The following is a 14,856-nucleotide window of genomic DNA, read 5'->3' as shown; positions in this document are numbered from 1 at the left end:
CAGTTCAAGTCCAGTGAATACAAAGGTACAAAGGTAAGCGGTAAACTGCCAGAGGTTAAAAAAAAAAGTTTAGGTTACCAAAAACTGAAAAATAATGTACATTTCAGAGTTATACAAAAAGGCCTTTTTCAGGGAACAAGTAATGGGTTAACAACTTACAGCTGTTCTGCAGCAATGGAAGTAAATTAAGCCTTGAAAGTTGATGCTAACAATTCCTACAGGTGTCCCAACTTTTGTTGATTACTTACAAACCCTCTGTCTGTATAAAAGCAGTGTTGGAACAGACTGTGTTACTACACCCTCTTAAGCATTATTTGGACAGTATTGTACTGCAGGAAGTAGTATATTGCTCTCATAATGGCGAGAAAAAGGCAATTAACAAAGGAAGACAGACAGACCATTATAACCCTTAAAAGTGTAGGTCTTTCCTTTAGAGAAATTGCAAAGAAAGCCAAGGTGTCAGTGAGTACAGTTTCCTACACCATCAAAAGGCACATGGAAACTGGAGGAAACTCTGACAGGAAGAGGTCTGGCAGACCCAAAGCCACAACAGAATCAGAAGACAAGTTTCTGAGAGTCAACAGCTTGCGTGATAGGCGGCTCACAGGACAACAGCTTCAAGCACAGCTTAACACTGGTCGAAGTAAGCAAGTCTCAGTTTCAACTGTGAAGAGAAGACTTCGAGCTGCTGGTTTGACAGGTCGAGTGGCAGTAAGAAAGCCATTGCTAAGATGGCAAAATAAGAAAAAGAGGCTTGCCTGGGCCATGAAGCACCGCCAGTGGACTACTGAACACTGGAAGAAGGTCTTATGGACCGATGAATCAAAATTTGAAATCTTCGGTTCATCACGCAGGGTTTTTGTATGCCGTTGAGTAGGCGAAAGGATGGTTCCTCGGTGTGTGACACCAACTGTCAAACATGGAGGAGGAAGCGTGATGGTCTGGGGCTCTTTTGCTGGATCCAGAGTCGGCGACTTGCACAGAGTGAGTGGCACCCTGAACCAAAACTGCTACCACAGCATTTTGCAGCGCCATGCAATACCCTCTGGTATATGCCTAGTTGGTCAGGGGTTCATCCTACAGCAAGATAATGACCCAAAACATACCTCCAGGCGATGTCAGAACTACCTTAGAAGAAAAGAACAAGACGGTAGGCTTCAAATCATGGAATGACCAGCACAGTCTCCAGACTTAAACCCCATCGAGCTGGTTTGGGATGAACTGGACAGAAGGGTGAAAGCAAAGCAACCTACAAGTGCAACACATTTGTGGGAACTTCTGCAACAGTGTTGGGAAGAACTTTCCGAACAATATTTGATTTCCATTGTAGAAAGAATGCCACGAGTGTGTTCGGCTGTTATATCTGCAAAAGGTGGCTACTTTGAGTCAAAAATTTAGATTAAATTTTGTTAAACAAAACGATTCCATGATTTATTTTTATCTCCAATTGTTTATTTGTTCTATGCTTTAATTTCAGAGTACATTGAGACATTAAACTGCGTAAATTTCAATAAAAACTGGAAAAATGGAGGTGTTCTAAAACTTTTGACCGGTAGTGTATATCTATATATCTATATATCAAGGCAGATCACTGGTTGTCTGCAAACAAAACTGATTGTCCAAAACACACACACACACAAATATATATATATACAGTCCCTTGCATAAGTATTCACCCCCCTTGCACTTTTCCTCATTTTGTAGTGTTAAAACCTGGAATTAAAATGGATTTTGAAGGTGCAAAATATTTTTTATTGTGACACAAAAGTTAATTAAAGACATTTGTTGGTTGCATAAGTATTCATCTCCCTTCGTCAATACTTGGTAGAAGCACATTTGGCAGCAATTACAGCTGTGAGTCTTTTTGGGTAGATCTCTACCAGCTTTGCACATCTGGACCATGCAATTTTTGCCCATTCTTCTTGGAAAAATTGCTCAAGCTCTGTCAAGTTGGATGGGGACCGTTGAACAGCAATATTCAAGTCTTGCCACAGATTCTCAATCGGATTGAGGTCTGGGCTTTGACTGGGCCATTCTAAGACATTCAGGTTCTTGTTTTTAAACCACTCCAGTGTAGCTTTGGCTGTGTGTTTAGGGTAATTGTCCTGCTGGAAGGTGAACCTCCGCCCCAGTCCCAGGTCTCTTGCAGACTGAAACAGGTTTTCCTCTAGAATTTCCCTGCATTTGGCTCCATCCATCTTGCCCTCAATCCTGACCAGTTTCCCGGTCCCTGCCGATTGAAAAGCATCCCCATAACATGATGCTGCCACCACCATGCTTCACCGTGGGGATGGTGTTCTCAGGGTGATGAGCAGTGTTGGCTTTGCGCCACACACAGCGTTTTGCGCTAAGGCCAAAATGTTTAATTTTAGTCTCATCAGACCAGAGAACCTTTTTCCACATGTTTGCTGTGTCTCCCACATGCCTTTTGGCAAAATCCAAACGGGATTTGATATGGGTTATTTTCAGCAATGGCTTTCTTCTCGCCACTCTTCCATAAAGCCCAGCTTTGTGGAGCGTCCGGGTTATAGTTGTCCCATGGACGGTTTCTCCCATCCCAGCTGTGGATCTCTCCAGCTCCTTCATTACCATACTCTCCAGTTACAATTGGCCTCTTGGTTGCTTCTCTGACTAATGCTCTCCTTACCTGGTCACTGAGTTTTGGTGGACGGCCTTCTCTATAGTCGCGGTTGTGCCATATTCTTTCCATTTTTTAATAATGGATTTAACGGTGCTCCGGGGGATGTTCAAAGTTTGGGATATTTTTTTATAACCCAACCCTGATTGGTGCTTCTCCAGAACTTTATCCCGGACTTGTTTTGATAGCTCCTTGGTCTTCATGATGCTGTTTGTTTAGATATGCTCACTAACAAACTCTGGGGCCTTCCAGAAACAGGTGTATATAATCTGAGATCATGTGACACTTTAATTGCACACAGATGGACTCCATTCAACTAATTATGTGACTTCTGAAGGCAATTGGTTGCACCAAAGCTTATTTAGGGGTGTCATAGCAAAGGGGGTGAATACTTATGCAATCAACACTTTTCAGTTTTTTATTTGTAAATAATTTTATTATTTGTTTATTTAGCAGACGCCTTTATCCAAAAAAAACAGCGGACGAGGGGTGGAGCGGGGCTGGAGATGCAGTACTGAGTGTCCTGTTGATATGCAGTGCCTTCTAAACATGTTTTACAGTGAAAAAAATACTTTTAAACAGCGCGTCTAAAATAAATTGCGTGTGTGAAAATAAATTGGACCTGACGTGCCTGAGACGCGCTGAATAAATGGACCGCTAAGTGTCACATGATCTAAGATTAAATACACCTGTTTCTGGAGTTTGTCCCAGAGTTTGTTAGAGAGCATATCTAAACAAATAGCATCATGAAGACCAAGGAGCTATCAAAAAACAAAAAACAAAAAATTCAAAAAATAAATTAAATGAATCACTACTAGTTGTAGCCTATGTGTGTTGCTGAATAAACACAATGGCTTAGTTCCACAAATACCACTCGTTCGAGCCCCTCTTTGTTGTTGTAAAAAACAATGAGTGATTCCAAATGTATAGAAAAAAAACAAGAAATGCAATGGACTATTTTTTTTATTATTTTTTTTTAAAGATTAAATTTGATTGATCAATGCTAATGGTTCAAACTGTTATGTTATCTCCAGGATATATATATATATATATATATATATATATATAGTAAAACTATTTAATTTAATGTTTATAACGTGTCAGAACGTAGGTCAAGTGAGTGCTGGGTTTTTTTCAGCTTTGACAGCTCTTAATGTCATTTAAGATTTCATAAATATATAATTGAGTTGTTTGTTGATCAGCTGGAATGAACTGCTGCTCTATTGATTAAAGAAAGATTGAACAATAACCCTTGTCATCAACTGTTATCATTGCATTGGTACTGTATGTATTGTACTAGCATCAAAATGTTTGATTCTTTTACAATTCATACAGCTTGAATAAATAATTGTTAGATGGTATTTAAACTAGTCACAATTTTAGCATTTACGTTTGGTATACTTGATGTGATGTCTTGATGTGGTCTTACATTTTCTAAAGATTGGTCTTAAAGTCTTAAATTTGTTCAGCTGAGAGCTGCAGGAACCATGTGTATCTAAAAGCCAAACCATTACTAATAACATCTATTGGATCTGAAAATATTATTAATGTGGGGGTTCAAGGTTGCTTTTTTATTTTTTTTAAACACAATTGATAAAATCCACCTATTCCCCAAGCTTCATTTAATGGGTTGGTTGTAGGTATGGCTTTCTATATTAAGCATCAAAAGAGAAAAAAAAATAATTGGAAAGTCATTGTTTATTTTAGTCTGTGATTTCTAACATGAATTCACCTTGTGATGAAGTACAAAGGCCTCTGATGCTGTCTTTCATGGAGGATTGATGACTTCCTTATTAACCACCCCCGAGAGACGGATATTAACAGGCCCTTTAGCACTGGTGGCTAGTGCAGAGATTAAAACAAACCACTTTGGCAGTGTTCAAACAATATGTAGCTGGCTTGCTTAGCTGAAATATAAACCGAGCTGTGGTAAACAGCCATCTGTGTATTTCTTTTTTAATTAGACATTCAGACCTTTCCTCCAGTACCGTTTGCACTGTAGCAGCAGCTTCTTTCTTCAGAAGATTGTACGATGAATCAAACTATTAACTGGTTATGGGTCTTAAACAATCATTTGCTTCCTGAAGTGTATTTATTATAAATATCTATGTAATGTAGGAAGACATCTGAGATTCATTGGGGTATAGACAAGAAGAAAATGTAGAATTTAAATTATGCTAAAGTTACCTACTGCAGACTAGAAGGGTGCTTGCCTAACAGCAAATTACACCAATATTTGCTAAACCGTTTTTATAGTACTATTAAATTAATGCAATCAGCGATGACAGCTGAAGGGATGCCTTCAACGGTACAGTCTGCTTTAATCATATCTTCAAATTTAATTTTTATATTGGAGGTTTGTACTGTATATCACATTTTTTTAATGTCATGTTGATATGAACATGAAACTCCCTTAGCTGCAAAACCTACAATTTTTCAGGACTGTATTGTTCATGTTTTTTGAGCAGCAACTTTAGTTATACCAGCAAGGCATAAGAGAAAGCACACTTTCCGTAGGTTATCTGTCAATCTGCATATATTAACCCTTTGCGGTCCATTTATTAATCGCGCGTCAGGCACGTCAGGTCTAATTAATTTTCACACACTCAGTTAATTTTAGACGCGCTGTTTAAAAGTATTTTTTTCCACAGTCAAACGGGTTTAAATGGCCCTGCATATCAACAAAGCACTCACTAGTCATCTCCAGCCCCGCCCCACCCTTTCGTTTGCTATAGCGTTCACCTATGTAAGAAATAAATAATAATAATAATAATAATAATAGTCGTACATACCGATCGATCATCTCCGGATCACTCGTTTTATCACCAAACTCCTCAATAATGCGATCCAAGTCATTATTTTATTACTATACCATCTCAAAAAAGCTCTGCAAATGTCTGTGTTCTGTGCGCTGATTCAGTCAGCCAACTTGTTTACTTACGACCCGCCCCGTTATCTGATACCAGATACCATGTATGACTATTCATGAGATACGCCTTTTTTTTTTTTTCGACTTGTCTCGGCTCCTGTCGCTCCCACTCGGCAATTGAATGGTTTTCTCGGCTTTTTCCGGAGAAAAAACGACTAGAAACCCGTTTTTTGCATTGCTATAATGATGTCGGACCCAGTCCGACAAAGGACCTGTGAGGAATAATTGCAATGTCGGACCCAGTCCGACAGTGGACCGGAAAGGGTTAGGTAAGGTTAACAGATACTATTTTGACTATTTTCAGTTTATATAAATGCATTCCTGTTAGTTAGGGGCTGGCTGTTTGTTTAGATATTTTTTTTTATATTTGACTGCTGAACTTTTTCCTAGATAAACTGAGATTTTTCCCAGTGCACTTGCCAGTGATACCTCCATAACGTCAAATATTTCTATTTTTACATGTCCTGTTGGTGACATTTGCAAATCTCCTCTGCACAATAAACAACAAGCCCCCCCCCCCCCCCCCCCAACTAACTGACATAAGTTTCACTTAGCTATAGTCCCTCTCTGCTTCTTCAGTTCTGTGTATGATGTATATGCAGCAACATTGGCAAAATTCAACTATCCCAGGGACCGATAATGTTTGCTCACAACTGCACATTTCACTTTACACATACAATTCTTAGCATATGTGTGTCTCACAGTAAGTATTCCTGTGTCATTCACAGTACAGTAAGTATGTGTGTGGAGGCGATCTGTACAGCAGACCAACTAAACAGTTTCAGGGATGAGGGAAATCTAGTTATACCAGATCTTTAGTATACAGAGATTTTACACACTCTCAGGTTTTTTTACATACAAAATCAAATCTCAATTGAAAAAAAAAAAGGATTATCAAAATCATTATCAAAAAATGATTATCAATACAGATAGATGCTGATTGTCTGCCCATATTGGATACCAATAATAATAGATAGTGCAGGTAAGCTATTGTAAACTACTAGAACAAGACACAGGGCCTATATTTAAACTGCTTTATAATTATAAATGTTAAATGAACAGCTACAATTTACTTGTTGTATTTACTTCAGAAAATGAATACAAAGAATAACGTAGTATAATATTGTGGTTGAAAGCAATTTATATATTTGTTTTACAACTGTGGTAAGGTGCCTTTGTGAAAATGACGCTGAGATCTGTGAGTGCAGTCCTCTTGTACCCTTGGGGGTGGGGCATAACTGTGTCACAGGCTTGCTGAGCAGCTTTGGTATACCTTATTCAGGTTTTGGGTCTTTAGGAGGTAAATACCCATAATGGTTGCATATTATACTTCTGTACTAAGCTTTCTAGAGAATGCTTTGTGCAATGACTAGGTACAGGGGTGTGCAGTTTGTATTGCCCAACGCCAGGGACAACAAGTTTTGCCGTTATACTTTGCTCGTCGGACAAGTTCTGGTTAACAGATTTGGACACAACATATTATGTTTGCTAAAACTTTCAAAACCACCTTAGTCAGGAAAATAAATGTCACTAAAACAATGCAAGTAGATAGACGGTGGAGACATTTAAAACAGCGATTTTTAGTATGTCACATCTCCCCCTTTAAAAAAACCCTTTAAAAAACAGTGCTTTTTTATATTGAGGCAAGATGTTTATTCATATTTTCTTTATTTAAACATATACCCCTTATTGATTTACAATTCTAACCACAGTCCTATTTTTTTTAAAATTTTAGTACACAAGTTTAAAGTCAAAGCTGCATACTGTATCTTCAGAAACCATTTGAGGTGGTGACTTCATGTTTGCAGAGCTAGATCAACCCTGCATGTTCACTGTTCTTGCTAGGCCGCGCCATTGCGCCAATGCCCCCTGAAATAATAAATGTCCAGCTGAATTTCTTTTAACGCGCCTGTGTGTCCCCCTTCCCAGACCAGACATAATACTAATACGCAGTAAATTAATCCATTTTGTATTAACATGACATGTCTGATGACAGGCAAATCTTTTTTACTTGTTTGTTTACACTTGCGTTTTCATAATTAAACTCCTGTACTTTTATTCTCCAGTCCAGTAGAATGCGCTCACGCCCTCCCTGGTTACAGTCAGTTTCACAGTAAAGCCTGGACGACAACATCAGGCTTGGTAACAACATGGCCCGGCGCAAATATAACCTTGTATCCCTGTTACACCCGACCATTACTTCTGGAAGAATAAGTAATCAGCGTTGGCAGTGGCTATTGAAATGTAGGCTATTATATTTGTGCTTAAAAATACCGTGAAATTCATCGGCGGTAAACTTATCTATTTGCTAGACAAAATATCTGTCTGTTGTTTGGAGATACGAAGTGACCTACCAAGTGAATGGGAGAAATATGTACTTCAGCGTACTGCAGTACAGTTTATGGACAAAGTGCAGTAGATTTGTGAAACGAAAACCGCATCATTTATTAAAAAAAAAAAAAAGTAGCCTACGGTAACGTTAGAAAATATGTGAAATTTGTCTTTTCTATGACAAAAAATGCTAAAATTCGTGTCAAAATAATTCAGTATGTGTTAAGCACCAACTGTCTCTTGGCCATTTCGCCAGTAGGCCTATGATGGCATGATAAAATATAAATATATATATATATATATATATATATACACAGTGTATGTGATTTAATACAGCACTTATAATACATCTTGCATTGAGAAAACACCACTGGAATCTGAATAAAGGAAATTATTATGTAATACAGTTCACGTGCAGTCACGGTTTTGGTAAGTAGCATTTTCAAAACCATATCATGTGCAGTATTAAAATGTAGCAAATCCACAAAACCAACGAAAAACATATTGTATATTTTACTTTTTATTTGTAGTGTTCTGTGTAACACGGGCCATCGTTTAACCTTGAAAAAAATTAAATACAGTACCTGAAGCAGATGTATGTGTTTATCATATCAACAACATCAATGTGTGTTGTAAACATAAAGCAAAAATTGTTTTGAAAACTGTCCAAAATATTTACTTTGGGGCAAAGAATGAAATGTCAAGAAAAAAAGTGCAGTTTTTTTATATGGAAATTGTCAAAATAAAGTGGCAGCTGGAAGGTAAGAATTTACCAGTCAGGTCAATGGCATTTAAATAGTACTGGTATTTAATAGTAGTATAGTACTGTATCGGTTGGTAATGTGTTTTCTTGTAATGCAGCGGTTTTCAAACTGGTGTATGTAATCAACGTTTAAACACTAACACCAGACTGTTTTGCTATGACAGAGCGTTCACTGCACACGTGACGTTTTAGTCACCAAGAATTCAAAAATGCCAATAATATGTTTTCGTAATGAGGTCAGCTGTAGAGATGTGTGCATAGTGAACTTTTCTTTGCCTTCTGATCTGTAATTTTATTATCAATAAAAATACATTTGCGCCATTTGCTATCACAGAGTAGTCCTATGTGATTTGAGGCTAGCACGGAGGCTTTGTTGATTTTAATTAATTAATATTTACAATAAAATGATGTTGATGTTTCCAACAACTAGAAACCTGTTTGAGGGACTATTTTTTATCCAAAAGTAAATATAATATGTATTTTGTCTGTTATAATAATGTGGCTTTTATAATTGTATCCATTACACACTCCAAGGTTTGTGCGTTTTGTTGCATCATGTCATCTGCATCATGTTATCAGACCTTTTTTTTTTGTTTTCATTTTATTATGACTATCTCAGATGGGGGTACGCGGTGAACTACATTTTTTGGAAAGGGGTACGCAGCTTAAAAAGATTGAAAACCCCTATTCTAATATGATTTGTTACAATGAATATCCTCTACTCAGTGATACACCAGCATATTGACCCTCAGTCTGTAAGTCCTGGAGCAAACACTGATGTTAGATGTGTTGGCAGGCATGACCTTGATCCTTATTTGGCTGCCATATCAAGGTTATGTAACTTTGTAAGTTTCTTGTGTATAGAGACTGTACACTGATTGTACAGCTGGTTGCACAGACCCTGGTTTATTACTAATCTTGGACTACCTAATGTTACCTTGTGTAAGATAGTCCAAGATTAGTGTAAAATGTTTTCTATGAAATTGGAGTTATTGTCTTGATGTTTGGAACCCATCTGTATTCTTTGATTTTCTTAGTTCCATTACCCGTTTACAGACAGATTTTTTTAAATATCTAGCCATAGCAATGATACATACCACATGTTTTGATATACAGTAATGTCATAGCTGGTACAAAGTTGTAGTGTATAATTCTCTCAATAAAGCTCAATTAAGGTGGTATCAAGTGAACATTAACTTTTTCCAGTGCCGCATTATTTTAGCTTCTGACTATATAACTGACAACTTGCTTTCAGACAATGTCTTCCATTGCAGACCACATTGTTTTTAACCTGGATTTATCAATCCAACTTTTTGGGATTCGAATACCAAATCTCATCTCAAAAGATTCGGCTGAATACCGAATCTACGAAAACTGAAGGAAACTGTTGGATGGCAGCTGGCAGCTGCTAACAAAGGACGCACACAATCTATTGTTTTGAGGCTTTTAATTCATAGTATTTTTATTAGCGAATGGAAATATATTCCTGAGTAAGATTTCAGTTTGAAACTTGCACAATTTACCACTAGCCCCTGCCCCCCACAACAAAAATGTCAAAATACAGAACCGTTTACTTTACCTTTGCCATAACCCACTATTTTCTTTAATGACGTTTCAACCTGTATCACCTGATCTGAGAGCTATGAGGAAAAAATTACCATGATGATTGACCTGAATGTCCCAGCGAAATAAAACCCACGTTGATTTAAATGCACCGTGTGTTACAAAAAATATATATTTCTGTGCACCGATTATTATTTTTTTTTCTCTCGGTATGATCTCTAGAACACGTCTCAGACAAAGCAACAACATACAAAAGTCTACAACAGTTTGCTGTTACTATATATTACAGGTTTACTGCATAACTTTACTCCACGAAAAGTGTGATGTGAATGTGCTGTTGCACACGGGGGTATGTTTGCATTCAGCAGCTGTGTGACGTGTTTAGTGCGGGAACCACCAGTAATTTAGAGAGTTGAGAGCTGCGACAGAGTTCATAAAACGTGTTCTTGTTATTAAATACAACAGTTAGATTCAATACCGGTTTCGTGTCTTATTTAAAGAAGAACCGCACACATTGGAGGGATATATTAAAATGGATGTGCATCTGGGCAGATATAAGATTCGGATTCAGTTCAAAAAGTACGTATTCGGGCTGAACCCGAAACCGAATCCTGGATTCAGTGCATCCCTGTCAATTATACAAAATTTTCACCTTTCCATTTTACTTGATATTGTTAAGTCAGCTCTGACATATCCCTTTTGATTATGCTACAAAAGATGCTTCGCTTTGTTTTTGTTCACAAAAATTGTGTGAATTTGAAGATTTATTATCGAATAACTTCAATGGCTTCAACACATTTGTTCTTTGACCAGAGAGCTGTAACACTACTGCCTTTATTTAGGAGTCTGCTGTTCCTCTCAGCTATCTGAAGTATCTTTTTTTAATCTATCTCATCCTTTAGTGCTCTGTGGACCACATACCTCGATTTGTGTTTTTGTGTTGTTTTTTTTTTCTTCCTGCTCTGAATGCTTTGAAGAAAGTGTGTCTTTCTTTTCCTTGAATCCTTTTATGTTTTGTAGGCATAGAGTGGAAAATTGAATCTGGGTTCTTAGCAGCAGGGTTATCTGCAAAACACCCAAACTGGAAAAGAATCGACACAGGCTGTTGACTGTGGCAGGTTTTTAAGAGCCCCCTGTCCGATTTGATTACCGCAGCTTTTGTAAAGATTTGAAAAGCACAATCTGTATTAAAAACATCCTCAGCTAGGATGAGCTCGGACAGCTCAGAATAGGGTTTCCATGGATGCTGCCCTGCAATTTGAACACTTGAAATCAAGGTATTCAACACACAGAGAGCTAGGGGCAGTGAGCTAGTGGAACAAGCTATTGGGTTATGAGCCATTTACATGCATGCCTCTGAGTTTAATCAAATAGCTTTACTCACTCAGCCAGAATCTGCAGAACACAGCAGAGTAGCTGCCTTTTACATTCTTCATCCCTCACAACTAACAAATGTTTCAGCATTTCATCTAGTTTTCAAGGTAACTGCAGCAGGCAGTATGAAGACTGGTGTGTTTGTCCTTTTACTAAATGTGATTTTAAATTTAAAAAAAAAATAAACGACATTGCTGGTGCTTAATTCAGGTAACTTGAAAAGTGCTGTTGATTTTATATCTTTCTATTTTAGGCCTTTTCAAGTTGTTTTGTTATGTATGTATGTATTTATTTATGTATGTATTTATTTATTTATTTATTTATTTATTTATTTATTTATTTTTTTAAGACACTGGCAGCTTCACAGGGTCAGAATTCTCCTGATGAAAAGGATTTGTATCTTGAGGATGGGTCTGGGGATTATCCAGTAGATGATGATGATTTTAATTCTGGGTCAGGCTCAGGTAAGATTTTCTTTATATTTATTTATGCAATGAAGTACATATTGTGAAACGGTTTATATGAATAACATACTGTTGTGTTGACTGTTAAAAAGCAATCACAAGTTTTCGGTGTGGTTTTTAGGTCTTGAAGTGGAACTCGAGGAGCCCATCACTGTGAAAACGCATATGTTTCCAAAAGCACAACCAACCAGGGACTCGACTAAAGTATTGACACAGAAAGTTGAGACATCTACAGCCAAAGCCCGAATGCTGCCTAAGAATCCTGCCAGAACCGAGGTACTATATGCCTACTTGTTACTGTATACCTACCGTAAAAATTGTTTTATAAGTCTCACTCGCTTAAAAGTCGCTCCCCCCTTTTTGAGACTTCAGTTTTGCATTGACACGTAGAAAAAGTTACAGTATGTATTAAAGTCATGAAAAGTACTCCATTCAAACAAAATGTTTTCTGCATCGGGCCATAAACACTTTCCTCCTCTATCAGTTTCTTTGTTTCATCTCCAGTCATATACTGTTTTTCCAGCATTGTGATTGACATGTATTTTGGCAAATTCAACAACACGCAATTTAAAAACTGTTGAGTAGCATTTTCTTTATTTATTTTTTCTGACTGTCCTACTTTATCCAGTCTCGAAGTCACCTGCATTACTATAGCATTGCAGTTACAACGAACAAGACTTGAAAAGTGTACTGCTCGGCTTTCTAACCAATAGCTGTTTGCTATGGATCCCAGGGGTGGGTTCAGTCTGAATGTTGACAAATTAATGGCTCGGGAGGGTGGGAATAAGGAAATTCATGGAGACTGACAGCTATTGTGTTAACAGTGAAGCAGTATAGCTGTGGTGTTTGAGAGGTCAGTCAAGAGTCTGAAAGCTTGTGTTTAACGTTCAAAATGACTAAGGGTATTGAGAGCAACAAATTAAAACTTTTTATTAGTGTTAGGGCGACCCAGGGTCTGATGGTAAAGTTGCAGGAACTCACAGAGACAAACGACTGGATTGAACAGTTAATAACTTGTGCAAAAAGAAATAAAATACAATAAACAAAACCTTTTCCTATACAGGCTTGACGTAAATAACCTGGCTTCAGCAACCAGTGGTTCACTTTCAACAGCAAGCACAGCTGAGACACAACCTTCTCAGTTAACTTCTCCCCTTTTACTGAGCCAAGCTCTGTCTTATATACCTGAGCCTAGGTAAACCCCGCCCAGGACTAATCCATTATAGTCAAATATACTTTAAATTCTTAACATTCTGAAATCCCACACATGAATAATAAATAACATCAGTATAAATAACAATGGCTAAAAATCACATTACCCATCCAAAACTTATTACAATTATATAATTATTCATTTTAAAACCAACAAGGCTTCCCTCCCCATTGGTAAAGTCCCAGATAATATCTATTACCTGGAATATGGTATCTGAAAATTAGCTGCGCCTTGTTTAGCCGTAATACTGTAAAACCAAGGCTTTAACGGTGCCTCCAACTAACATGGCGGCCTCTAAGCAATGCTGCCCCTCACAAACATGGCGCCACTCAAACATGACGCACTTCTGCAATGCAAACTAAAAACTTTTAACCAAGTTTGCCAAAGTTAAGGTAAGTCCACTTTAATTCAATTCAACTTAAAAAATAATTACAAACGCTAATTTTTACACCCAGTTTTAAATATATTAATTATAAACCGAGAAGTTAGATACTAGTTTTAACACAGTACTTTGTTTATTTGCTACTTTCATGCAGTCCACGTATTTCTCTGCACATGTGCACCTCTTCAGGGCAATATCGACGTCCAGCCTTCAGTAGCTTCTTTTTAACCACGTCTAGTATTTATTAAATCAGTTATGTATTTATTCTCCCGCTCACAATTAGAACAGTGGTTTTGTGTTTCTACCTAGCAACATGACCTGAATGCCATAGATCCTGAAGAAATAAATCGGGTTGTTGACAGTTAAGTTTGTGTGAGACATAACCGCGGCTGTAGTAATTGCGTTGTGGTGCTGGTACAGTAGTTTAATATTATACACACCGGCACATACCACTGGTGTATTAGTCACTCACCCTTTTTAAGGGCCCTGCAAAAATGCCAAAAAAATCGACTTATACAGAGTTTTTTACGGTACTGGTTACAGTATACCTGCTTGTGGTGTTTAAAACAAAATGATATATTGCAGAAACCCATTGCCAACATGGATATAGTAATCTAAATTGCTGAAACTGATCATTTTATGTACTGTAGAGCTTTTTTTCTGTTTGTTTCCATGTTAGCTGTGCATACATAGATCTTAAATGACAGTATTGTATCTGATCTGTAGTGTAAACTGCACACCAATTTGAGTTGAAATGTGTGACCCATGATTTATATGATTTGATTTATATCATGATTTATTATATTTTGGGGGAATTTGGAGTTTACAAATATATATTTTTTGTCTCTTCATATAGCCACCAGTTCTGGTCACGGATACAGATGTGAACATAGAGGATTTAACAAGCACAACTAGTAAGCCAAAGGTGTCTGGCAGTGGTGTGGACACAGATGTGTCTGCAGAGATCCAGTCAGAAAGCCTCTTCCAGAGAACAGAAGTATTGGCAGGTATGTGAACAGCTGTATTAGGTATGATTATTTAAGACTACTAAAAACTCCTTCTTGGATTTCTAACTGATAACAGGCTCCTACTGGTTTCTGATAAGTGCACTCATTATTTAACTCTGTCACACACACACTGATGGTCTGTACACTAGAAAAGGGAATTTGATTTCTATTAAAGTTTATACTTGCTTTTTG

General features: G+C 37.4%; 1 protein-coding gene across 1 annotated transcript; it reads left to right on the top strand.

Moving 5' to 3' along the window:
• Positions 1-11,947: 11,947 nt before the first annotated feature.
• LOC131727704 (syndecan-2-like) lies at positions 11,948-14,687 on the top strand (the record flags this gene model as incomplete). Its single annotated transcript, XM_059018992.1, has 3 exons — positions 11,948-12,062; positions 12,184-12,338; positions 14,514-14,687. Coding segments are annotated over 3 exons (429 nt in total), but the record flags the coding sequence as incomplete, so codon positions are not given.
• Between the last annotated feature and the right edge of the window lie 169 nt (positions 14,688-14,856).

This window comes from Acipenser ruthenus, unplaced genomic scaffold (genome assembly GCF_902713425.1).
Source record: "Acipenser ruthenus unplaced genomic scaffold, fAciRut3.2 maternal haplotype, whole genome shotgun sequence".
NCBI classification, from domain to species: domain Eukaryota; kingdom Metazoa; phylum Chordata; class Actinopteri; order Acipenseriformes; family Acipenseridae; genus Acipenser; species Acipenser ruthenus.
This window is presented reverse-complemented; position numbering and strand designations above follow the sequence as displayed.